Source organism: Vanellus vanellus, assembly GCF_965231255.1.
Source record: "Vanellus vanellus genome assembly, chromosome: 1".
Classification (NCBI taxonomy): Eukaryota; Metazoa; Chordata; class Aves; order Charadriiformes; family Charadriidae; genus Vanellus; species Vanellus vanellus.
The window spans coordinates 14,353,010-14,380,701 of NC_138905.1; the positions used below are offsets into that span (position 1 = coordinate 14,353,010).

General features: G+C 39.9%; 1 protein-coding gene across 1 annotated transcript; it reads right to left on the minus strand.

Annotated features, from left to right (window-relative positions):
• Nucleotides 1-205: 205 nt before the first annotated feature.
• Nucleotides 206-27,692, minus strand: SLC26A5 (solute carrier family 26 member 5; the record flags this gene model as incomplete). Its single annotated transcript, XM_082496735.1, has 18 exons — nt 206-3,194; nt 3,766-3,820; nt 4,094-4,306; nt 5,214-5,324; nt 6,438-6,530; nt 7,978-8,047; nt 9,239-9,345; nt 10,137-10,232; nt 11,708-11,785; nt 12,079-12,192; nt 13,927-14,074; nt 14,169-14,251; nt 15,407-15,559; nt 17,610-17,774; nt 18,304-18,485; nt 19,029-19,139; nt 22,044-22,183; nt 27,646-27,692. The coding sequence occupies 18 exons, from the start codon at nt 27,690-27,692 to the stop codon at nt 3,052-3,054; spliced, it is 2,109 nt and encodes a 702-aa protein (XP_082352861.1). The 3' UTR covers nt 206-3,051.

Here is a 27,692-nt window from a genome sequence, read left to right on the forward strand (position 1 = left end):
TTGATCTTGGTTCATCCAGCGTGTTCCTACAGAGCGGGATGGTTTGGTCAACGAAAAGCAACAGCCTCTCCTTTCCTTTTTTTCCAAGTGTTGCATTAAAGCGGGGGTGGGGAGAGGAGAGAAGGAAAAGTGTGGAGAAATACCTGGGGGAGAAAATGCTCTTGGGAACTGCTTCGTCTTTGAAGCGAGAGACATTTTATCAGGTCTCATTTCAATAAAACTGACATCAGTTTATCAAGCTTAGATTGTGAAGCCACTTTATAATTTTGTGAAAGTGGAAGTGTGCACAATAGGGAAGGAGTGTATGTGGTACCTGGACTTTGTTAGGATTTGAGCAGTGTCAGCACCTTGATAAGCAGACTTATACAACCTGAATTTTTACCTGTACCTGTCCAAGAAAGTGACCTCAACAGTTATGTTATTTTGGTCAGAAAATTTTGGGGAGGAATGCAAGTTTACTGGTGGGATAGAATTTTTTTCATTTCGAGCCTGAGGGGAAGCAGTTCAGAAAGCAGCACTGAGAGTATCACTCTCCATTAACCAGGAGCAGTGCTTGAAATTAAGTGTACCTTTTCCTTAAGAAGGATAAGTGAAGTATGTAAAAAGAATTTGGATCTTACCGGGCATCATTAATTACCATCAGTACTCTTGCATAGAAGGAGGGGAGAGGAATGTTATTGTGATTATTAAGATGTAGGCAGTCCATGGCATTTGCTGTGGTGGGGCACTACCTTGTCAACGCAGGCAAACTGGAGAGGGGAAGGAGAGGAGCCCTGTTACGGGTTTAAAGGATATGGGATTGTTTAATCTAGCACTGACAAGCCTCAGGTAGGATTTACATTTTTAGCTAGCAGCCTGTTAATCAGTATAGGGAAGAGGAAGTTAGTTTAATTGTCCGTAGATAATGTCAGCTGTTGAGGAGGAACCTGTGCTTCAGCTGGTGGCAGCAAAGCACAGGAAGAGCAGAGCGTTACCAGCAACGCGGGCGGCACCCAGGAGCAGAGTGCTGCGGAGTGCTGTGCTGCGCAGGCTGTGATCTGGGACTTTCCTGGGCAAAGGTTTTCAGTCCAGCATTTCAGCAGCTCCCCAGGAAGTGCAGCCGTTGCTACCAGGCTGGGCAACACAGCACGAATTGCATCATCAGCATTAATTGCATCATTGTGAGGCCTGGCACTGGCAGGGAGAGGGCTTCCTGCAGGTGGGGGAGTCAGGAGGGTGAGGAGCAGGAGGGAGGACCTGCAGGGAGGTGGTAGTAACCCTTCCCAGCCCCACCACTTTGCAAGACACTTGCATCCAGGAACTTTGGCTTGTCCCACACAGAGAGTCTCACCAAGACAAAGTGGAAAATTTTGAGAAGTTGGGATCATCACTTTATTTGAGAAGTTGACAGGATCTTGCTGTGAACTGAAGAGACTATATAGTTAAAAACTGAAGCTGCGACAAGCTGAAAGTAGAAAAATATACTGTATGTAGATACAAAGGCTGTTAAACTAGTTAACGTTATAAACTGTACCAAAGATTGTTTAAATAAACACGCACAATGTGTTAACAGGCATTCAATTCATCCTTTGAACTCCAGCTAAGCAGTAATTTCTGATGCAGAAAGCTTCCTATCCCTATTGGCAGGGGAGTCTGAGGAAATAAAACATCTTCCCCGACTGACCCCGGTTCTTGGGAACCTTGGTTTACCTGAAGCAAGCCCTAACCACAACAGAGCTTGAAGCAAAATAAAAGCATTAGTTCTGCATTCAGAAGAGAGGAAGTCGTCTGAATTGCCTTATGCACAGGACCTTTGATTTGAGGGTGCTAAATGAAATGTCACTGATGCTCCACTTCCCCCGTGCTGTCAAAATAACCTACCCAGAAACACTTCTAGGTTCCTAGGGCTGCTCAGATTTGTAGTGATTGTTGTTGGGGAAATACAGGCATTGAAGATTTCTTTCTTTTGCTTGAATTACGTTCCCATGTTTTTGTCTCACACATGAAGTTAAGCAGCAGCATGGCAGCCAGGTTGTGAAGACAACAGAAAAAGCCCACACTCTTGTTTCTTTTAAAAACCCAAACATGTCATGGTTTTGAGTTCTACTGAAATCTATTTCTCAAAGCACTTAAAAGCTGAAGCAGAAGCGCACTGCTGGTAGGAAGATATCTCAGGCAACAGAAAAGTACTTCTCTCTCTCTTTTTTTTTTTTTTTAACCACTGAGACTTTAGACATTGTCTACGTTTTTATTCCAGCTTAAAAGACTGCATATAGGGTGTCAGTTCTTAATTTAATTTTAATAGGCTTCACTCCTGCCTTAAACCAGTTTTGTCTTCACACTTTGTGGCTAAACTAATTTTAGCTTAAAATCAACCGTATTCATTTCTGGAAAGCGTAACTAGGTTTTGGCAGTGAAAGTACCATATTGATAATGTAATAATTAAACAATGAGCTTCTAATTTGAATTTCACTCAGAGTGAAAACGTTCAGGTAATGAAGAGTTGAGTATAGCTGAGACAGGTTAGACATTTAAAAAAAATAACTGTACCATCCAGGTTTAAAAACAGTAGCAGCTAAATGCCACCAGTGTGAATTCATTAATCCAGCTGGCAGATTATTATAATTTGTATGAATCTGTTGTATGCAGATGTTGACATCAGGCTTTAAAAGTCATCTAAGAAAGTTCTTTAAAGACACTGGTACAGTGCATTGCAATTGCAGAACAGTTATTTCCTGCAAGATCCCACCTTTCAGTGAGTTAAAGTGCCCATTTTTTCAAAAGGAATAGGAATGTCACCATGTCTATCAGATTCCGATTGTAGCAGAACACACTGAGTTTTCTGATCTTGCATAATTTTGTGCTTGTCTGTCGTTGGAAGGCTATACCCTGATTGAAGGAAAAAAATTCGAGAGCGTGAAGGCTTCCAATTCCTTATCCACAGAAAATAAGCACCACCCTATACCCGTAGACACAAATAGCCTTAGGCTCTCTTTAAAGTGTGCAAATTAAATATTCAGAAAGAGTCTCCATCAGCATAAATCTGGCTTCCATTCTGCTTGATGCTACTTTTCAGAGGTCAAAGTCAGTCTGTGAAGCAGACCGGTCTTTCACTTGGCAAGCAAGGACAGCATCATGAACACTGTGAAACAGCAACTCTCTTGTTACAGTGTCATCAAAAAAATTCAGTCTTGTTAGCTCACTCATAACAGGGCCTACAAAACAAAAAACAAACATGGCATCAATGCATAAACTGAAGTACAAAGATGGAACACAACGGTATCTCAGGAGGAAGTCCACAACTTGTTCTCTTACTTGTTATTACTTAAAACATTTAAAATAGCCAGGTGGATCACATGCTGGTTCTACTGCAAACAGGTCATTCTCTTATCCAGATATACAGAGGCCTATTCCTGGCAGAAAGATGCTACAACTCCAAATATCTGAAACTTCGAACATCGCAGGCTTTTCTCCTTATTACATTACTATAACAATTTCAACATACAAAGTTTGCTGTGGCATTTACAATTTGCCAGCTGGAATAAATGGGAGCAGGATCTAGTCCTCACAGAACTCGTTATGTCAGCGCTCTACTTCCACTACAGTGAAGGCTCTAATGCATATGGGCTTGCTTTTCCTCAAATCCAATTTGAATCCAATTTTATGTGAAGTAAGTGCTGGTACTACTGAGGCACCTGGCAGCAGAAAATTCGGGGCCAGAGGAAAAGAGATAAAACAGTCTCTCTCATAAAGCTCACAAGAAAAGAAAAAAAAATCTCAACTCACCACTACAGTTGGCAATACAGACACAGACACCAACTTCTTTGTATTCTTTTATAATCTGTAACAGAGTTAAACTGAAGTTAAATGCAGATATATCACGTAAACATCGCAGTTCTGGAAGACATAAGCCAATTACTGTGCAAGCTGCACAGTCCACAATCCCCAGTGCCCAGCTAAAACTTGCATAGCCGCAGAATTAAAACCGTGATTAGGTGAGATACTGGATTGTATTTGAGATGGCATTTATGTCTCATGCTGACAGGTTCCCTATTAGGTATCTCACAAGTTTTCTATGCATTTTTTTGTCTGGGGGAAAAAATACCCTACTTACCGATTTTAATGTTTTTGCTCCAACTGAATCCACAAAGTTCACCGGGGTGAAATCCAGAATTAAAGAGTGGATGTTTGGTTTTGGCTCCACAAAACGTTCATGCTCATCAGAAAACATGTCTTGTACGCTAACATCTGGAGATGCAGATCTTCCATTTACAGGCAACTCATCGTTTGCTATCTCATGTTTTACACTTGCTTCCACGTCATTAGTCTGGGAGAGAAGATAAATAAAGCTTAATGGCAGCCAATGCTTTTTCAGTGTAGATGCCCTTCCTCCCCGTACTCATCTGTTCTTTCAGCCTTTAAAAGGTTTACAGCTCCTAACCATTACAGAAGCTGGCTTTACACGCACACGTAATTCCATACCTTACACATATCAAGGTTTATTCTCTTATGCCCAGCCTTTCTACAGTCACATGCAAGCAGCTTAAAGCTGTTATTTTAGGAGTGAATTGCCTGTTTCCTTCAAACACTGACACCTGTTCATATGTTTTCGCTCCATTTCCTCGCCTTATCCCTGCTGATCCTGTCAAGGCCTATGTATTCAAAAGAAGGAACAGTGATCGGGCTCTTAAGTCAGACATTTGGTTGGTTTCCCATGGTAAAAAGCACACACCAGCTCCCACCATGGGGGTGAATTTAAACATGGACAAAAGCACACGGTTGTTTCAAACAGCCCTTCTCAATATACCTGCCTCACTTAACCACACCAGGACCAGCAGTGCAGATGGCACCTTTTTATTAGGGGGGCCGCTAATCTGAATTGATTTTTTTATATCCTATTTCTGCATGATTATTCCAAGTCTGTGTGGAGGGGCAGATGTAGGGTCCCTCCACTTTCTGCTGACACCACTGCTGAGATGGTATGACAGTGTGGAAAGGCTCTGCTCTGCTATGTGCTACCTGAATGTAATCAAGGTTCAATACAATTATCCAATCCAGTCATGAGCCTCTGATCCTTACTGGTGTTCCCTCAGTAGCCTGTCCACACCGCAGTCCTTGCTCCCTAACCTTCCTACCTGAGTAGGACGCTGTACCTTGTATAAACAAGAATGGTAACACCGGAGAGCAACACATTAACTGAGAAAGCAGAGGTAAACATTTACTGAAGAATTCACCAGTTTCAATACAGCTTGCTTTCTGAGTGCATTTGCCTTCTTTATTTCCCTGGCGTGCCTCTTCTGGGCTTTTCTCCTTGCTGCTAATACAGCACAAGGGTCCACTCCAGTCTGTTATGAAAAGAAAGTAAGTTAAGAGGAAATTCAGCTTGTTAGGATGACATTGCAATGACAATTAGCACCGAATTCATCACTGTCATAAATTTAAAACACAAGCCTACATTATTCAGCTTCCCTTGGTGGGGGTGAGAACAGTATAAAGTAAGAAGGAATAATCTTGGCAAGCACTGTGTTAACAAGATGAAGAAGAGATGCATCACATTCTTTTCTTGAAATCAAGCAGTGCTGTGTTCCAATCGAATGCTGATTCGAGTGCAGAGAGCAAAGGGGAGAGAAGTGCATTTGGACATAAATTGCTAATACCTCTTGCTTTGTGTAGAGAAGTACCACCCACCTGTTTGGTATAAGACTCATCATGGGAGCTACAGAAAAATTTTTCAGAAGTCAGTAAGGCTGCAGTTGCTACCAGGTCAGACAGTTCTGCCCTTAGCTAGTTCTGTTATTGCCACTCCCACCCAGTCAAACACGGGTTAGACAGGAGGTGAGGCATACTCCGTATGCACGTAATTTGCTGCTCATGAGAGGCACTGAATGCCCACAGTATTCCATGGTCTTACACTCCAGTAAAGTCTGTCACCCAAGAAGGAAGCTTTTACTCCCACACATTTTGTTTTCAGTTCAGCAACTACTTATCTCCTTCCGAAAAAAAATTATGTGTTCGGCCAGTCTGTGCTCTGCAATCACCAGACCTTCCATTCACAAGTGGTTAGTATTAAACTACACTGTCCATTTATTCCCTCCCACCATGTTGTTGCTTCCTAAGATGATTTGCAGTTGGCTGGAGGGTCACCTGATATTTTACTGATCACAAGGTGCCACAGGCTGAGAAACACTGTGCTAGGGGATACATTAAAGGGGCTGAAAGATCATAGAATCACAGAATGGTTTGGGTTGGAAGGGACCTTAAAGATCACCTAGTTCTAACCCGGCTGCCATGGGCAGGGACACCTCCCACTAGACCAGGTTGCTCAAAGCCCCATCCAACCTGGCCTTGAACATTTCCAGGGATAGGGCCTCCACAACTTTTCTGGGCAAAGATGAACACGTTTCAGAAGCCAGTTTGAATTTTCAAGACACAGACATTAAAGAATTTGCTTTACTCACCTTTTTCTTCAGTGCACTTGCATATGACTCACTATTGGCAAAATAAAGCGATGCATTAGCTTGAAATATTTTTATTCCAGGATATTCTTTAACCTAAGGAAAAGAATATTGGATGTGCACAGTTAAGTATTGCCTGCACTAGAAGAAAAGCACCTGTGTGATTACATGGCACATGAACATGGAGCCCAACAGCCAACCCTGAATGGCTACCAGCCATCAGTCAAACAAAGAGGGTCAGCCCTGTCATGAGCAAAGCCAATCAGAAGATCAGAACCTCCACCTTTCCTGGTGTAATACCGCACACAACCAATGCCATATAACATCTCTCCTTCTTCATAACAATGAAATGTACAGCCATAAAAAGGAATTAAATATTTGCAGTTCTCTGATGTTGCTATCTGCAGCTGGCAATACTATGAAGAAATCATGCAGATCAAGGAACGCTTCCTTTTAGCCTCCCACAGGCATAATGTCTTATCTCTCTCTCCCTTTTTGTTCCTTGTCACCTCAGGTACCAAAAAAAGAGCCTTTCAAATCTTTAGTTTTAAAAAGGCCTTCAGATAGGTCTCAATATCACTTCTTTCCTCTATTTTAAATGAAGTATTCTCTAAACAGGCTGTGCTCTGACATTTTACACTCAAATGACCTGGCCAGCAGCAGAGATCCAGCCTGCCATATGCTGCCAACCCTGTCTTTATGCAGGAGAAGGAAATGCTAACTGAATTCAGTGTAACAAAAATGGAGTCTCCTCTTCTTTGCATACAGCTATAAACATGCCCACATATACTTCTGCTTTGTATCATATTCAAAATAGAACTGCTGGTGAGAGAATGTTTTCAGATTATAGCATCATCTTTTCCCATACTTTTTTACAGACTGGTGCCTTAGTAAAGGGGGGTGAAGCCTTCACAGCAGCAACTCTGAGAACATGGCAGAGCGCGCAGAAAATGGTAGCTGCTGTTTGTGAATAAATACAGCATGTTTATATCCATTGTACTGCTTTCACCAACTTTTGGTTGAACAAAATGGCATTTATAAAGAAGCTAAGTGCCTGACAAACAATTGTGCTATTAACCATGTATATTTAATGAGCAGAGGATCATTGGAGGTAGGAAGATGCTGTTTTGAACAGTTTGTGCAATTCTGAAGAATAGATCAGTTTGGATTCTGGGTTCCATGGACTTCATGCAATACTGCCACAAAAGTAATGAAGATGGCCTTGTATGCACCTGTGTACATAGCAGGTTTAGCAGTGATATTCCTATAAACCTTATCATTTTGTACAAGCTAGTACAATGGAACTAGTATAAACGTTACTTTTGATCACCTCCTGGTCAAATGTACATGCAGAACAAAAAGCTAGCATTTTGAACAAAATAGATTTTACTACTAAATCAAATGTATTTTCCTTCCTTTCACCACAGGGGAATACAGGCAGACAGCACTATATGTGCAGTACGGTAGGGCTAAGCAACAAATTGCCGCAGTCCTCTTTGCTCCACTACATAAAACTCTTCAGTGTAGAAGAATACACTCCTACCTCTTCATACTCTTCCACATCACAGTAGATGTCGGTGCCAGGAATCTGACCAAGGATTCTGTATTGAGGTCTAGAGAGAAATGGAAATAAATGTTTCAGTATTATCACTTATGAAGTGGAAAAGCAAGTGTTCAATACAGATTGAAATTTATTTTAAATGGTCATTCTGCAATGCCTGTCTGGTACCGACTTATCTAAACGCAGTCAAATGCAGTGGACAGTTTATGGCAGGAACATAATAAAGGCGCCGTTTGGTGACTAGACAAGTTTGCTTCTGTCAGTGCAAAAACAATTTAAAAACTTAGCACTGCAACGTTGTCATTTTCTGAAAAGCATGGGCCAAAGCATGCAAAGTTACGAGGCAAATTCTCTTTGGCATGAACTGGTGCAACTCCATTGACTATCTTGCAAATATGGCAACTCATACTGGCAGAAAATGTGCTGCAATTTCAAAGAGCCACTCTGCTCCCACAACAGTGCCTGAGAAGATGAATATTCCCAACTCACAAGCAGTGCGACAAAGTACATTACTGTTCCGTTTGCAAGAACAAATCATATAGAGATGGCAGAAAAATACTCTTATTTATGCAGGGCAGATATCTCAGAATTTGGTTTCATTCCAATGCAGACCAAAACCGAGACTTCTATACATTTTTTTCACCTAGGTAACCCAGACCTTGAGCCTAGAAACCTCATATGACAGTCCTATCCACATATACAAGAAATCATTTCGCTGTAAGAGCTGGAAAGCTCCACAGTAAAAGCTCTGTCAATTTGAATAGGGAGAGAGGAGAAGTGATATGAAAAACTAGAAAGGCAGGCACAATTTTTTTATGAATTAGAACTCTCTTATAAAATACCTAAACATTCATCTAGTGATAACCTGACACAACTCCTGCTTGATTGTGACAGTTAGTACACACAGAATGTAATCATTTACTTAAACTAGCATCAAGGAGATTTGAAGTTCTAAACACTAGGCATAAAAGTAAACAAGAAGATTAACCAATACAAGAAATCGAAAATCTTCTGTTTATTATTGAAATTGCAAGTTCATGCCCTCTAGAAATTTTGTTCTCAGAAAAATAAAATGTGAACCCTGGATCAGAGCCATAGGGCATGACCTACATTATGAAGCAGATTCTATACTGTATGCAGTTGAAGAGGGTAGAAAGGTCTTCTGTTTATTTGCACCCCTTAAACAAACAAAACCACATAGAAGATCAGCAAACACTAATTTTGATAAAGAAAAAAATCTGACCTTTGTGTTCTGTAAATAACGGTTATCATTGCAAATGCTACCGCAGTAAGCAAACCATAGTCTAGTCCCAGGAAAAGAGAAGCCACAAAAGCTACCAGCCAGATGGCCTAAAACAAAGAAAAGCTCTGAATTATTATGCATCCTTTTCTGTTAACAGCAAAAACAGCAGCATATTTCAACCTCGAAACCTATGTATCACTTCTGTTCAGGAATAGGCTATAATGTAATCCATCATGACAGCAGACCATAATTGCCTTAACCTTTCAGAAGGGCATAAAAGCTCAAGGTGCACTAACATAACATCTGACAAACTGTCACATATTAATTAATGCCTTAAAGTCCTGTTCTCCAAGGAATCCTCTGTTGCCATCAGACCCCAAATATCTTAGGATAAAAAAAAAATATTCAAGGCCTGCAAGTAGCTCTTACTTAACTTCCATCAGCCAGTTAATCCAGGAGAAAAACGCCACCAAAATGTTCCCTCTGACAATATGTTCACTCTTAGTTCTGGTGCACTTCAGCCAGGTTTTTGCTTTGTCTTAAAAGATAGCAAATACCTTCAAGTAGTTTTCTTTGTTACTCTGTTTTTCAAATTCTTCTCAGACATTCCCACAGCCTTCAGTGCAGTTCCTATAAGCAACACTGCAAAAGCTTCGCTTTTACTGCAACCAAACTACTTCTGACCTGAGTTAAAGGTTGCTGAACAACAACATAAACATTCTTGTCTGCAACTGATCACACTACTAGGGTACTTAAGAGTGCCACGTGATGTTCATCTACAATGCAACACCAATTTGTGACTCCTTGATAAGTTTCTACCCTGTTTTGGGGGTTAGGAAGAAGAGAAGCAACACATTGAATACAGCAAAATATAAGCACTGAGCTGTGCATTACTCACCAGCTCAATCTTACTGGTTCTCCAGAAGTGCGCGACATCTCCGAACTGTTTAAACATTCCTTTCAGGTTCACCATGACAATTGCAGCTAACACTGTCTAAGAATATTACACAAATGCAATTTTCAGAAGCAAAATAAACCCAAAGCCATATAAGAACTTCAAAGCATCACAAATAACTGTATTTCTGTGCTTTGTACAGCTGATATAACTCTACTGAACAGGTGTTACATTAAAAAAAAACCAAAACCCAAAACTTTTCAAGTAGTTCAGTAGAGATATGCTTATACCGCAGCTGCAGAAATGGCAAGCCAGAGTCAGTACAGTTGGATTTACTCTTTCCTGGCAAGAGAAATCACATGTTCCTGAGCTCCAAGCTGCTGCAATTATAGTGCCTGAAGCAGCTAGGCTATAATCTCAAATTCAAGTTTCTCTACAATATACTGCAACAATCATACAGGTGTAACCCAAGGTACATCTCCTATAAAAAGAAACAAGAATTGCATATCATCCTATGCATGTCACCAGAAACAAAGTGTTTGTTGGTTTTTTTTTTAAGTCACAATATATTTATTTACGTAAATATATTTTTATACAAATAAGTAGAACTGCATCAAAACCAACTAATTATGCTGAGCTATCACCCAGCTCCAACCCTTTCACACCAGAGCCATTACTTTCTTTTAACTGTTTAATCTCTTCCCAGAACTCTTATGCTGCAACCAAATGGGGCCAGCAGGACTAGGGAAGTGATTGTCCCCATGTACTTGGGGCACTGGTGAGGCTGCACCTCAAATACTGTGTTCAGTTTTGGGCCCCTCACTACAAGACAGACATTGAGGTGCTGAAGCATGTCCAAAGACAAGCAACAAAGCTGGTGCAGGGTCTAGAGCACAAGTCTTATGAGGAGCGGCTGAGGGAACTGGGATTGTGTTTAGCCTGGAGAAAAGAAGGACGAGGGGAGACCTTATTGCTCTCTACAACTCTTCTCTACCTGAAAGGAGGTTGTAGCGAGGTGGGGGTTGGTCTCTTTTTTCCAAGTAACAAGTGATACGACGAGAGGAAACAGCCTCAAGTTGCACCGGGGGAGTCCAGATTGGATATTAGGAAAAATTTCTTGACTGAAAGGGTTGTCAAGTATTGGAACAGGCTGCCCAGGGAAGTGGTTGAGTCACCATCCCTGGAAGTATTTAAAGACGTGTAGATGTGGCACTTAGGGAGATGGTTTAGTGGTGGATTTGACAGTGTCAGGTTTACAGGTGGACTCAATCTTAAAGGTCTTTTCCAACCTAAATGATTCTAAAGGGGAATTGTTTGAATGTATCATTTTTATGTCCTAAAGATAGAGTTGAGAACGTCTAATATTGAAAACAACAACAACAAAAAGCATGCTGGACCCTTCAAAATATTAATCTTTTCCAGTCTAACTTACAGCAAAAATGAATACAGAATGTAAAGGTTTCTGGATCAAGGCCTGTGTTGCTTACTTATGATCCCACAATCTCTTTTTTAAGCAATACTCGCTGGCCTCTGTTCACTGACAATGCAATACCTAACAGGCAAAACTCCCTTACCTGCGGAAGTGGTTCAAAGAGGTATCCAATAGCCACAATTACCAACAGAACCATAATTGAAGAGAGAGTACCTGCAATCTGAACAAAAGAAGGCAGAAATGAATTTACAAGTGCTCCTAAAGGGCAGCATTACTGATTAGCTAACCCCTCTTGTGCTTTCCACAAGAACAGTTGTTCTCTTGATCCCTCCCACTCAGTTCACCCACTTTGCAGCTTTCTATCCTGGCGAAACCCAGATTTAAGAGATGGGAAACTCCAGTTATTCCTCCTGTCTCAGGCAGAGAAATCTGGCAATCTAGTGAAGCTTCAGACTTCAGCTTCAGAGCTCCAAAAAGCAAACTTTGTTTGGCTCAAAATTTGGATTTACATACCTGAGTTTTCCCACCGGTGCTTTCCTGAACAAGACTCCGAGACATTGAGCAAGTGATTGAAAAGCTTTGGAAAAATGACCCCACAGAATTGCATATTCCCAAGGCAATAAGTTCCTGTGTTAAACAACAGAACAAAACAAAAGGCAGTTACACCTAACAACTGTAAAAAGCTAGAGCTATCCATCCATATTCATAACCACATCTTATTTAAAGTGCTTTCTAGCAACCTTATTGTAGAGAATAAGCAACTTTATTGTAGCTCACACTTGTGGTTCTCACACATGCGTAAGTTGATGCATGTTAAATCATCTGTTAAAGTATCTGACGAAGTGCCACAGACATTTCCCATCCTTAAATGTTACAGTAATGAGTCATACTGAAAACTAGAATGAATGACAGCATTGCTTGTTTTAAGGATTTCTTCAGCTTGGGGATAACTTGAATTTTAACCCTGAATACATTGAAAATGGTTTGTCATACAAACATTGTTCTTTGCCTCCCACCGTAAACTGTTTACTACTATTAGAACCAAGAGCAGCCTTGGCTGTGTTTCTGTGGGTGGTAATCCATTGCTGTACATGAAAAAAAAAAAAAACAATGCATCTCCACTGCTTCATCAGGAAGATCCCACATGAGAACTGTTATCATGAGTGAGATCAGAGCTCCATCTACCTTAGTACTGTGTTTCTGACGCCTAAGAAAGTATTTGCTTGTAATGAGGCCTCCCCAGATTACTCTGCATCCTGTTATTTGTAACTGAGGCAATTTGAGTTACACATATTCAATAGTTCTCAATGAATTTTTCTCTTTGCAAATGTACAATCCTTTTTTGATTCATTCAAACACTCAGCATGCACTGCATCCTGTTCTATAGTTCAACATCCAGGTGAAGTAGCATCTGGCACCTCCTGAGGAACAGATCTAGATACTGACTCAGGTCACTGATGATTACTTTAACTAACATAAATAGAGCTGGTTCCATTCATGTGGCTATGGATTTGTCCTCTTCTCTCTTTGGGTAACAGAGAACAATGACATGAAGGATGAGATTTATCTGAACAGATGTAAAATTCTGTAGGTAAAAGTCATTTAAACTCTATTTACTCTCAGAGGAAGACAGCCATTTTGAGAAGGGGGAACAGCTGATCTGTGCTGCCTCAGATGCTTGCTCTAGGAAATGAGTTACAGCTTATGAACTCTGTTTCCCTTGACACCACAATGATATCAACCAATAATCCAATTGCAATATTGATTCTAAATTGCACAGGAAGGACAGAGTAGGTGAGGGTGACATATCATTTTAGTTTTAGACAGTCCCTTAACCACAGCCTTTATCACTCAAATAATGATCAGAATGCTAACTACAGACAGGGCCAGTTGCTGCCCCAGAAAATGACAAGCTGCCTATTTGCAAGGGGTGGGAATAAAAAGAAACTATAAAACATCACTGGAATTTCTAAACCCTAGATAATAGTTCTTTGACACATAAGGCATTGTATTTATCACATGGGAACTCTATGCTTTGCTCCATTATAGAAGGCAGAGATAAAGTAGCTGCCCATCAGGACAGCAGACTCAGTAACGTCTGTCCCAACAATGAATATTTGTGCATATGTCCAAGTCTAACAGAAGCAAGTTTTCCAAACTGAAGCTAAAACTGAAATTGGTTATTAAAACACAGCCAGAACTTAAAATAATTCAAGGTATTTAAATGTGTAGGCTGTCAAAAACCTGACCTGATTCCACTATGAAAGAAAAACTCGTTTTTGTCCAGTATCCCATTCTACTTTAACTATGTAACAAAGGTGCTACTGAGAATTTTCAACAAAGAAACCCCAATACTTTTACCTGATTCCCATCGATGGTGTAACCATGTTTAAGGGCAAAGATCTTGGCCATTGATACAGCCATTGAAAATCCAACTATTGCTATTGCTATTGCATCCACAAATATTGCTGGGATGAGCTGAATATCAGGAACTGCTGGTGCTCGTAACCTTGGAGATTAAATAAATATTTTAAAATTACTATAATAAAAGCTACATGCCATATCAAAAAGGTATAGTTTGAATAAGAGTATATCATGCCTACCCTTGAGGAATATTCCCAACAACATCCACTCTGTATGACTCACTCAGATTCATTCCAGCTGAAACTCCTGTGCCAATAATTACCTAAAAATCCACAAACACATTTGTAAACATCAGCTAGAAAGAGATAAAGCCACCTGAAGAACTAATAGCAGTTAGCTGATTATGAATAATACACACAAGGGATTACATTTATTTGTCAAACAGTTTTCGAAGAGTTAGGGGGTAAAGAAGCAGATAAAAAGGAGGAAGTATCATGATTTCCCCTCCATCGTGTTCAACCCCCACTGATAGTTTTCTTGGGAAATTAAATGCAGGGACAAGCGAAGGACATCTGCACTACCATATTTTCATGTGCATAACCTGCATGCTATCTGTAAGCAGAACTGGTGCTGCAGCAGTGAAACAAACAGGTGTAACATCACTTTACTATCACCTTACTGTCAAACAATACCCTATTACAACACCTCCATCATCTCTCAAGAGCATCCCTTTTATTTGTTCCTTCTATCTAGATTGTACTCATACCTTCCAGTTATTCCCTTTCTCGGGTCTGATTTTGTGCAGGTTGGTTGAGAGCTCTAGTTATCCAAGAGCTCATTTTTAAATCAAATAACTTTTAAAGGTGAAAGGTTATCTGAGGTGTGGGCTTTTGTGTGTATTAAGATAGTCTGCTTCATCTGTGTATTTTAGAGTAGTCATTAGAAACAGAATCCCTGCTGCAGTCAGTTATCGGCCTCAGAAACAGAGAAAGGAAGGTTAAGTAGTAAGTCCCACTGGTTCCTGCTCTTCTTTCTACCGCTGCATTTTAAAAAGCAAGCAAGCCCTGCAGAACCTCTGAAACAGGCATCTGTAAGCACCTTCCTTCAGGAGGGGGTTCTGAGCTCTTGGACTCCAAGTAGGAAACGCCACTCAGAGGCTTTCGCACACAATCATTCAGGTGCCAAAACTCCAGGATAGAGTGGGTTTTACAACAAATCTCTACCTATCCATTGCCATAGGGAACTGTGGGTGTTTAACTGCGTTTTCAATTCTTCTTTGGGACTTTACACCTAAAACCTGGGCATGTCAGACCCTAACCTTATAAGCATCTGAACCTTTAAGTGGATCAAGCGTCAAATGAAATATGTTCAACAGAAGTCACTCTAAAGTTCAGTAAGACCTGATAAAAAATGAGATAGTTTCTACAGCTTTAGAATAGTTATACAATTTAGCTATAAAATTTCACAACTGGCTTACCACAATGATCTCCATAGGAATAGGAACTGGGAGCTTCTTCTTAAACCGGAGATTAATTTCCTTGCCAATCAACAATAGGACAATACACGTTAATCCAACAATCAATGCAGCAATATTGGTCGTTGTTATTTTTGAAAGCACAGCAGCTATGCTCTGTAACACAACAGAAGTATCATAATTACACCATGAAGATCATATTTGTTCAACTGAATTTGTTTTCTTGGGAAATTTGCCACAAAAGAGCAAATTATACACTACTGTTCAGCTGAGTTTTTATTCTGCATTTATAACCGCAGTGAATTAGTTCCTTACCAAAAATCCCCATTGTTCCCACAAAACACAGAAGTTTAGAGTATCTCAGTTAGGGAGATGCACTTGCAACCATTTACAATACCAGTCTTCCTTAAATGGGGCAAAAACTTGGAGAAAAAACTACAATGGGGGAAAAAGTCTAAACTAAACCATATCTTTTATCTTCAACATTTTCACACATTTTTCATACTGGCAGCTACCTGAAAGCAGTAGGTGCAAACCCCTTCTAATACCTTCAAATATTCTTTGGCAAGTCACATCTACTTAAAGCTGTGTAAACGATTCTAAAACAATAAAGCTGCTGATACAATCATTGAGGTTACCATAGCAATATGATTAAACAACAGTGAACTTGCAACACTGCTGAACGAGCTATTATTCCAAATATTTTTTAGTTGAATATACTATTAAAAGGGTGTTAGGAAAGAAAGCTTGCCGGAGCACGCAAGTTGGTAGAGGGTAGATGATTCCCATACCTCTTACTCCTCTTCCTTCAACTGCATTTTAAAAAAAAAAAAAAAGACCTCTGGAGAGGTCTTTGAAAGAAAATGTACATACCCTTCTTTAGACAGAAGGAAAATTACAGCAACTATCAAGATATTATACATTCAAGATGTCCTGGAAGTACATCTTGAATGTATACCTTCCCTCCTATTTGTTTGGCAGTTAGTATTTCCGGTTTCTGGATTAGTGAACTAAACAGCAAATTTAGGAATTAATCGTTAGTGCAGCCTTGTTTCCAAAAAGTTTGTTATATCTGTAGAAATATACAAAAATAATTCCCACAAAGTATTTTCTATAGTAGTAGAAATCCTGAAGCTTCCTTATTGCTGAGCCATTAATCTGATCAAAAGCTTGGGTTTTAACAGATATCTGAGATCTTCTCTACTATTCCACTCCGGATTTCTTGTCTGAAAAAATCAGAGCATCGATTCTGTGATAACAACTCAGGGGTTCCTAGACTGGCAGACAAATCAGATTCAGATGCATTTCAACTCTGCCTGTTCATAACAGCAAGAAAAATAATGCTTGTATAAAGTTAAAAGCTTTGGTTGTAATTTCAATTAGAAATGTCCCTATAAACAAGTAACTTGCTGCATGTGATCCACTACATTTTTTTCAGAGCACAACTGTCAATTTTAAATTCAAGTGAACAAGAGCTTTTGGTTTTACTTAAGTCATACTAACTAAATCATAGCTTCACACTGCATGTTTTTTCTTCTGCCCTCTTGCATCACCATGTGTTAAGACAGAAGGTTGAAGTGGAAGATTAGGCTATGAGCTACATCAAATACTGGATACCTACCCGCTCTGTAGTGCTTAAGGTCTAGCAAATAGCAATGTTTTACACTGTGTCCTTATTTCAAAATAGTATTTCCCCACTACTCTAAAGAACAGGTACATTTATGATGATATTGCACTTTGCATCCAACCACACTACAAAAGAACTTACAAACAAGAAATGAAGAATACTCTCATCAGGTATTGTGTGAGAAATTAAAGAAATAGAGACTGGGCAAGATTCTGAGAGTAAAACTTACTAGCTTTGCAAAACATGCCTGGTCTACAATGGGGCATTTTAGTAGCACATTTTCCCACAACATACTAGACAATAGCTTCAATGAACATTATCTGTTCATATTACAAAACTGTATTTAGCAGAATCCTAAAATCTGCCCATCTCAGACTGTGCTGGTCTATCAGGTTGCACCCAAGATGCACTTTAAGATGCTCATATATTTCTATGGCACTTAAAGACCTCATACCCAGTTTTGAATACTGAAGCATTATTCTACTTAGTGCCATTTTTTTTTTTTTTAAATAGGAAAAAGCTTAATTACTAGATCCAGACAATGCAGAATTTGCATGTTTAGTAAATGTAGTTACTCACATATACAACTGAGAGGGGTCCACTGTATCGGTTAGTCTTAATGCCAAGGAGATACTTTAACTGAGAAGTAAAGACATGAACCGCAGCAGCAGTAGTAAATCCTCGCACCAGAGGCTCAGTTAGATAGATGGCTACAAATCCAAACCGAAGGAGACCTAAACACAACTAATGAAGAAGAGAAATATTAACCATGTGACTCCCACAACAGTCTGAACATCAGCACTATATAGCAGACAGGCCACAGGACACACTTACCTCTGTGCCCAAGCCAGATAAGGCAAACTTGAACTTGGACTTTCTAAAGCCACAGTTCAGTAAGCAGCCATTAATGCACCAAATATTCCGTGCCATTGGCAGTTGCAGTGTGGGATATACGTAAACGTAGGTGTTTGCATGCATTTATGGACAGATTAGAGAACATCAGGTTGAGTTTTTCTGATGGGACAGGAAAAAATGAAAGGGAGGAGATCCCATTTTCCCCAGTTAAGCCAAGATGCCAGACAAAGACTTGCTTCCAACGTATCCCTCCCCACTTCTGTCATGTGGCTGCCACGAAGCAGCCTGTATTCTACACAGTGCAGTGCTGAAGCACAAGTCTATTGACAGGGGATCTGCCATGACCCAGCACCCCTTGCAACTACAAGCCTGGCAGCAGCACCTGAACTTGCCCTTACAGCAAACTGCAAGCACATACCTGGATAATTCCTGAAAGAAAGGCGAGAGTCACAGCTACCTGTACCCTCTTGGTATCCCTAGCATCAAAATATTCAAGGGAATCTGTAACATTAGTAGAATTATAGCCTACAGATAACATTTCATCAGGCACTTGTCTCACAGCAACGCCACCAACCATCATACTAATCACAGCAAAGGTGCCTGAAATAAGAGCAAGAGGAAAATAATTGGTTAAAATCCTGGTGAAGTTTTTTTTAGGAGCGGTTCTTACTGAGAGATCTGTAGAATTAAACTATAGTAGAGCTTTCTATCTAAATATTGTATTTTTTAGTCCCAAAATCTGCTCCAGTACTCAGTACCATTAAAGCTAGTTAGATGGTAAAAGCATGCCTCTATGGTAAGTAAACACCTTTTTTTTTTTCAGTTCTATTATGCAAATTAGAGACTCATTTTGGCCACAGAGACAGCTGACTGCAGCTATGAAATTATAGTTCAGGAGTTCACAGCACACATTTCTAGATCAGTTCTGATAGAAGATGCTTTTCTATTCCTTCCTGAGTAGGATGGATAAATTAACAATAAAATAAATACTGCTAATGTTTGACACATTTTTGTTTCTCCTATTCACTTGTATGTGAACTTATGGAAAACAACTACACTTTTTATTTCTCCAATTTCTTTTTCTTTTTACAACTTTATTAAGCACACACACACACAGACTTTCAGTTATCCATGCAGATATACCTATTGATATGTGCTTGGAGGTTCCAAAAAAAGTATATAAAAAGACAGGATAAAATGAAGAATATAAGCCAAATACTGGTGGAACAGCTGCCAGCAAAGCATATGCTAAACCTAGAAAATAGATACAAATATATGTTAGGCAAACAACAGAAAGAAAACATCTGAAGCAAAAGGATTTAAGTGTACTAAAATTGAACTCACCTAATAGGAAATCTAGTGACATATCACAGGTTTTAAAAACAAGAAGTCTTGCAGGCAATACTCTTTAATATGTATAATACTGTAGGGCAGTGCCTTGGAAACCTGATGGTTTGAGTCAGGAAACCAGAAGTCTCTAATTACAGGCACTGCAGGGGGGTGCGTGTGTGTGTGTGTGTATTTGTACATCTGTGCACCAGTGCACTCACTGTTTTGCCTTTGTGGCTGGAAGTATGTCTTAATAGCCAACAAACACTTTTTGTTGCTTTTGTTTTCATCTGTCAAAGAATGTAATTAAAAACACCCAAAACCCCATAACCAGTGGGACACATTTGATTTTTCTCCTCCTCTTCTAATCAGACATGATCTTCATGGTAATCTATGACACGTGGCTGAGCATATGCTTATCATAGGATCAGGTTCACAAGCAACACATGATAATGGTGTATAACTGTCCCAAACAGTTCCAGCAAAATCAATAGTTCTACATGGCTTGCATTAGTTGAACAAATGAGCCTCGAGAAGACAACACTGTATCCTGGCTTGACTTGGTCCTCCAATTCACCTTTGCAAGTGCAGACTCACGACACCTGAGGAAGCTGTGTGTTCTTAGCACACTTGGTCAGACTCGTTCAAGTTAGGACCAAAAGGCTCAATGGTCCAGTGAAAATTACAAAAAGAAGCAATGGTTCACCCACCAAGGAAAGATAGGGATACTTGAAAACACCTCTCCCTATTAGTTTATTTTTAAATTGAGACACAAAGCACCAGGTTACCATGAAAGAACAAAACCAGGAAGGGATCTTCTGTGTCATCCAAGTACTCTTGTGTAGTGTAATAGCTCACATAGCCTTGCTCATGCCCTAATCAATGTTTGAGTTCTGATAGGAATATGAATTCTTGGTTAGAACTGGACTGATGATATCGTTCATTCTCTTGCAGCAATAAGCTCTTCATTAAGTACTTCTGAAACTTATCCTACATATGTCTTCTGGCCCAGGGGGCACCTCTCATGCCAAGAGTATCAACAGAACACTTTGTACTATAACAGCCTGGCCTGTAATATGGTGATGAACTTAACAGTACAAGTGACCAGAACTGAAAATCATTGTTTCAAAAGCAGGAGGGTGGGTCTACGTGAAGTTCCTGATCTGAATACCCTTTTATTCCTTTTCCGTTTCATTTGTACTGGCATTTTTAAAGGCTGTCAGTGCCAAGGAAATAAAGAGATATTGACATGACAGGAGTTCACAGCTCAAACGCCCTGGTCATTGTAGTTCTGCCTGGAATAATTCCCAGACTTCTTTGAACTTATGCTTGCTATAATTACATCCACTCCAGAAAAATAAAAGTTCAACTTTTGTCTTTTTAGAAGGGGAAAGATTAGGAGCAGTTCAAGGACATGTCTTCAGTCACCAAAGGAAAGAATAATGTTTAGTTTAAAACAAAGTCACAAAACTAAGTATAAAGTTCACTGCTGACCACTTAAATTCAAATGTCCTTATCTGGTCATCACATAAACTGTGTTTCAGTATACAACCAGTAATGTTTGTGTCTAGAGTATGACATATTTGCCTGACAGTTAAGCACATCACTTATCAGTTTAAGATAAGTTGATATTTATATTTGTGTCAGAAAAAATATTCTTAATTATAAAAAAGTGCATAAAACCGGGAAGCTGCAGAAATAAAGAAGTCAATTACACAGAGTAAGTTACGATATTCCATTGTTTTAATGGTTACCACCTATTAAAATCTAGGCTTCTCAGATTTGCAGATTCATTCTTCAGACTTGCCTCAGCCTCAAGTGGAACAAGTGAGGTGGAAATATGAAATAAGCCAAAATGCAAGTAAACTTAGATATGCTTAATTACATTACCCTTATCATGAGGACTCCACTGGACTGGGCTCTGCACAAATTTAAAAATTCTCTCTACTCCAAGACCTCCTGAGGAAATCTACTGGGACTGCGGTAGCTGTCAGAAGCTACCATTTTCAGAGCAATGATGGCACCTCATAATGATATTGCTGCAAAAATGCTGTCACTTTCTAACCTCATAGCAGTTCTGAAACTGCTGAAAGTAAGGTGTCATGCTGGACAAAAAATTCCATTGGTCCAATCCCCAAGAGCTGAACAGAAGAGTGAACACTGGCTTTCATCTTCCATAGAGCCAGCTCCTGCTTCAGGACCAGCCTCCACTTGGGGTAAAACTTCCAATTCAATAGAAATTCCACAGATTTGCAGTCTTGTTATATAAGATACTTTTGATTTATTTCCACCATGTAAATAATTGCCCACTAGTATGGTTCCAGCTTAAACTGGTGACTTCTGGCCTTAAGAGAAAAAGAAGGATCAATCTCCAATTTCTTGGAAGTTCCTCTCTGGTCGCATTTAGTTTGGTTACTTTGCAACAGTTGCTCTCCTGAAACATTATGTCTATGAGATACTAATACTCTGTAGGAAATTTGCTACAACTTTCAGGATGAGGAGATCAGAAAACAAGGAGGCACATTCAGCAAAGGTTTAGACATGCACTTAAACTATGAAAAGTTGTTCTGTCATGAAGAGCTGTTAGTATTGATCAGATAGGTAAGTTTCTTTCAGAGTTTGCTGCATATCACTAACTTGATTTTTTTAGGTTTTAAGGGAATCATCATTATGGGCTGGTCTGGAGAATGCTGTACCAATCTCCACGCACACACCTGAAATACATATCCTATTCCCGTGAGTACCTGCTGTTCAGGAAGCCAAGCACTACCATAAAAGCACATACAGGAAAAAAAAAAAGAGGATAAATAAATCCAGAGAGACACTCACCTTGAGGAAGCTGCATAACCCCAGTGCTTATACCTGAGATAATGTCTCCTAATAAGTATTCCTTCACTGGATAACGGGGAAGCCATTTTAAAATTGGTAAGCAACTGTAAAGATGAGACTTGGCTTTCTTAGAAGAACAACTGAAAATACAAACCAGAAAGAAAAAGTTAGACACTAGCAGGGGACAAATGAGTCAAAAAAATTGTCGTTCACCCCTATGCAAGGGAACAGCTCCATTAACAGCAGGGTCAGACCCCTGATGACAGTAATTTCTGGACAAAGCTTAAGCACAAACAACAATGAGTCCAGTTAATTTAGCCCTTTATAACATGTTGGTTGCTGTTTACAAACCTTACGGAACTGGAGAAGAGAATCGCGGTCTTGTGAGGCTGGAGGTTAGTGGGAAGTGAAACTGTTCAAGTCCATGCATGACTGAGCAGTCACACAACACTTTTTGCTGAGATAATTCCTAGTAACAATCCCCTGAGGACAACTTAGTTTCTCATAGCGGTTTTCATTCAAAGTACTTTGTAATGGTTTTCCCTGTTTTTATTTACCACTTGTGTGCTTTATACTTTTTTGATTATAACATTTTATATTATTATGGGTTTTTTTAAACTATTATTTTACTAATGCTCATTACTATCACTGGTACTAATGGACTAACTTTAAGGCTATTTGAGAACATAACCCTTCTTTACCCTGAAAAGAAAGGCGCTGAAGCCAGCTAACACTGATCCTTGTGTCTCTTAGCAGAGCTATTAACCTTTTGAAATCCTGGCTCATGAGAAATGAATATAGCCAGGAAATACATATCTCTATGCACTACTGCCATGCATCATACTTTGACTGTACTGTGGTAAGAAAGTTTAACCTTGGATAAAAATATAACACAGGGACCATATAAACGCTTTTCTGTGTCAGGGAACTCCAAAAGAATGCGAGATTTGTTAACATTTCTGAATTCACTATGCAATGTAGTCCCATGAGAAGAAGCTTATTGCTACAAGTGAGAGAGGAACTAGTCATTCACGCTTCTCCATGCTTGAGCAGATTGAATCACAAGAAGTCACAGCTCAAGAGGATTTTGATCAACATATTTTTTTATTTGGAGAGATCAGTTTTTTGAGGTGGAATTAGGTGCCATTACCATTAGAATGATCATTTCATTAACCAAAACAAATCTCCAAATGTCAAATCATGTGAACTGGAATATTTTGCAGACAAGTAGTCAGGCAGAAGTCATTTGTTGTCTTGCAGAACGAGGTTCTACCAAGAAATTGAATCAGCTCTGCAGATGAAGCATGGATAAATGTAAAGCTATTGAGAACTTCACTAGAATACGTTTCTCTTCACTATCATCTGGTACCACAGAGCAAGAGTTGCACAGCTAAAGACATTTCCTTTTGAACCAGATGACACTCAGATTCCAAGGCACTTAGTTAAAAGCTACAGCCTCTATTAAATCCTTATTAGACTAATAACTTAGATTTCTACACAGCTGCCATTCATTTCCATTATTCTTCCCTGAAAGGATCACATGAAGTACAAATTTGGCTGTAAGTATTTCCACATAAAAAAGACAGATATTTTTCTGGGTCTTATGCTTCATGCCACATGATTTGACACTTCACATTCCTATGATGCATATTTTTCCTTTGCACATTGATGAAGGCATTCAACTAATTTATCTAACATTTTGTAATATAGTTACATGTTAACATATAAAACCACATATACAACTTCATCAGTCTCGCTAAATAACCAAAGTAGAACTAGTGCTTTTATCTTTTAGGTTTCTTTGAAGAGATTACCAGCTATGAGCATGAATCAATTAAGAATTAGAATATTTCTAACCAATAGAAGAAAGATAAGAAAAAAATCCCTACCGACAAGAATGTGCAATCTTCTGCCTTAAAGTCTGAAGTGTTCTTTCTCGTTTGTGCAGCTGGCCTTGCAAGAGCTCCTCGTTATATATTGGTCTCTCCACACAATACCTCTGGGTTTGCTCAAGAGATGCTTCATGTCCTTGAGCATGTTCCATAGCTGATCTCATGGAGCAGGAGCCAAGGAAGAGACAGTTCCACAGTCTCCACTGAAAAACCTGGTTGCAGACAAAATAAGTTTGATTACTTTTTTAACCTCAGATTTGGCTTTTCCTTTCAAAGAACGTATTTTGACAAACTAGAGGCAAGACCTATGAATGCAGTTTAAAAGCAGTAATTAGTCTGTAACAGGAGTAAGTAAATAAACCACCCTCACAGTCTCTACTATATGGAAGCCATTAATTTATACTTCTCTTAGGTAAAGAAAGCTTTTGCATTAATTACTCCGTAAATAATTGCAGAAACAAAATTGGAAGTTTATATTCATGCTTATCTGGATTTTCTCTCCTTGGTTTTTAAAGGAAATGTCAGTGTTGAAGGGAGATGACTTTATTGCTGAGTTACTTCCTGCTTAGTTTCAAATTGTCAAATCCACCTCCGAAAGACAGAACTCCAATTTCGACACTGAGAAAGTCACTTCTTTCTTCCAGATAGCCAGTTGCTTCCTGCATTTATCCACCAGCTTTCTCATCCCTCTGTTTCAGAGGCTTCTTTTTCCAGACAGCATCTCAAGGATGCACAATTAACTACTTTCAAAAAGTTATTCTTCCAATGGATGTGCCACTTACTGCTATTTTCAGTCCTGCACCCACTAAGACAGGAGTCAGGAGATGTACACAATTTTAAAACTAGCCAGACGGTTTGTAAATATCTATTTGTCTGTCTTATTCAGTGCCATAAACATCTTAACATGTTTAGGAGATAATCTGTTAATTCCTTTGCCCCGTGTTGGCTGCTTCTAGAAATATGGGGCAAGAAACATAAGTCCAAATTACGAGCAAAATGACAGGACTGCTATATCGTTAAGCAGAGATGCTGGCTAGCGCTATATTTGATGACAGAACGTGAGTGCAATGAGAAACAGAGCCATAATTGTGAACAAGGCCCTTGGGCTCAGGTCCAGCAAGTCACTTAAGCATGTGTTTGCCTTCAACCAAGGGAGCTAACCCAGAGGTGTTTAGTTTTTAGCTGTACATCAATAGTTTCCTAGAAAAGGGTTACCATGCAGAAATTAAACAAATTGCTACCTAAACACTCAGACAAAGCTAATCACGACTGGTCCAACGTTCTGATTCAGCAAATACAGTCTGCCTGGCAGCAAAATACCAATATTGCTTCCTCAGCCTTCAGTCTGACAAAGGTGCTGGAATTTTCCACCAAGGCCTTGCTGTCCTTTACCTTCCAGGACAGACATGACCTAGCATCTCTTCAGTTCTTCTTATTTCATAAGCGAGATTTCCCCTACATCGTCAGCCACAGCAGGATATTTTTACAAAAATTATAAAATTTTTCTTTACAGCACGTTCAAGACTTACTCATAAGCTTAATATGATACTGTTCTTACAAACAAGGGTAATGTCAAGTTTGTTACTTTTATACTCCTGAAACATGTTTTAAGATTCTTTTACATCTTTCTATAGTTTCAATTCACCAAGAAGCCTGAACAACATTTTGTGAACTATTTTCTCATGTTATTGTTTAGCATATTCTAACTCTCAGCATTATGATTTCCGCCCTGCCTGCAGATTTTAAGCCAGTCAACATTAGAATAGGATCGTTCTACCAGCAATTCCCATCTGAGCAGCCCTCTATGTTTTTTTTTTTCCCCCCTCACCTCCACATTGTCACAATACCACTTCCTACTTCACATCTTGCCCTGTTACAGATTGACCTACCCATGAATCCTAGCGTATTAACTTCTGGGCAGCGAAACTGAAACTTTAACCACGCTAGTGTCTGCTGGAAGGGCAACACAGCAGGGGACAAGCAATCCAGGAGCCTTCTGAGGTAGAGTGATGATAGCTTCCTGCCACAAGTGATGGAGGAGCTGACAAGACATGCTCTGCTGGACCTGATACTTACAAATAAGGAAGAACTGGTCAGGAATATGACGCCTGGGGGCAGCCTTGTCTGCAGTGACCATGAGATGGTGGAGTTCAGGATCCTGAGAGAAACAAGACATATAGCAGTCTTTACAACCCCAGACTTCAGGAGAGCAGACTTTGGCCTGTTCAGGCACCTGCTTAGAAGAATCCCACGGGATATGGTCCTGAAGAGAAAAAGGGTCTAGAAGAGCTTGCTGATTTTCAAGGATTACCCCCTCCAGACTCAAGAATCACAGAATCATTATGGCTGGAAAAGATCTTTAAGATCTTCAAGTGCAACCATTATCTAACCCTACTGGGCCCACTTCTAAACCATGTCCCTCAGCGTTATATCTAGACGACTTCTCAATCAATCTTCTTTCAGCCACTGTTCCCCAAGCCTGTAGCACTGCATGGAGTTGCTGTGGCCGAAGTGCAGGACTTGGCACTTGGCCTTGTTGAAGCTCACACTGTTGGTCCATCCCAAGTAACAGGAATTCAAGCAAGAGTGGTACGAGGCCTGTGTAGGTGAACAAGGAGCTCCTGACAAAACTCATACATTAAAAATAAGCATATGAGAGGTGTCAGCAAGGACGGATGACGCAGGAAGAACATAAAGGCTCTTTAAGCATGCAGGGGCAGGGTTAGGAAAGTCAGTCTGCTTGGAGCTGAATCTGGAGAAGGACATGAATGGCAACAAGAAGGGCTTCTACAGGTAAATCAGCAGCAAGAAGACAACTATAGAAAACGTGGGCCCTTTACCAAAAAGGTGACAAAGAACATGGTGAAAGATGAGCTTTGCCTCAGCTTTTACTGGTAAGATTGGCCTTCAGCAATCCCAGCCTCTGAGACCAGCGGGAAAATCTGGAGCAAGGAAAACTTAAATCAATGGAAAAGGTAAGTGAACATTTAAACAGAGTGGACATACACAAGTTTATGGGACCTGATAGGACACACCCATGAGCGCTGAGGGAGCTGGTCAGTGTCATTGTAAGGCCACTCTCAATTATTTTGGAAGGGTCATAACAACTGGGGAGTTCCCTAAGGGCTGGAAGAAAGGCAATGTCAGTCCCACTTTCAAGACTGGTAAGAAGAAAGACCTAGAGAACTGCAGGCTGGTCAGCCTCACCTTGATCTTTGGGAGGGTGATGGAACAAGTAACACTGGAAATCATTTTCAAACATGTTAAGGACAAGAAGGTGATGGAGAGCAGTCAGCATGGATTTATGAAGGAAAAAATCATCGACTTAATAACCTTTGATGATAAGATAGCTGGTTTGGTGCAAGAGGGAACATCAGTGATATTCTTTATCTTGTATTTTTCAAGGCTTTGTCTCCCATAGCATCCTCAAAGACAAGCTGATGAAGTATGTGTTAGCTAAACAGTGAGGTGGACAGAAAACTTGCTGAACTGCCAGGCTCAAAAGGCTGTGATTAGCAGCCTGAAGACCAGCTGCAAGTCAGTCACTACTGGAGTATCCCAGATGTTGATGTCTTGGGCCAATATCATTTAATATATTCATTAATGACCCTGATGACAGCACAGATCACACCTTTGGCAAGCTTGCAGATGATACAAAACTGAAGAAAGTGGTTGATGCACCAGATGGTTATGCTGTCATTCAGACATACCTTGACAGGCTGGAGATATAAGCAGACAGGAACTTCGTGAAGTTCAT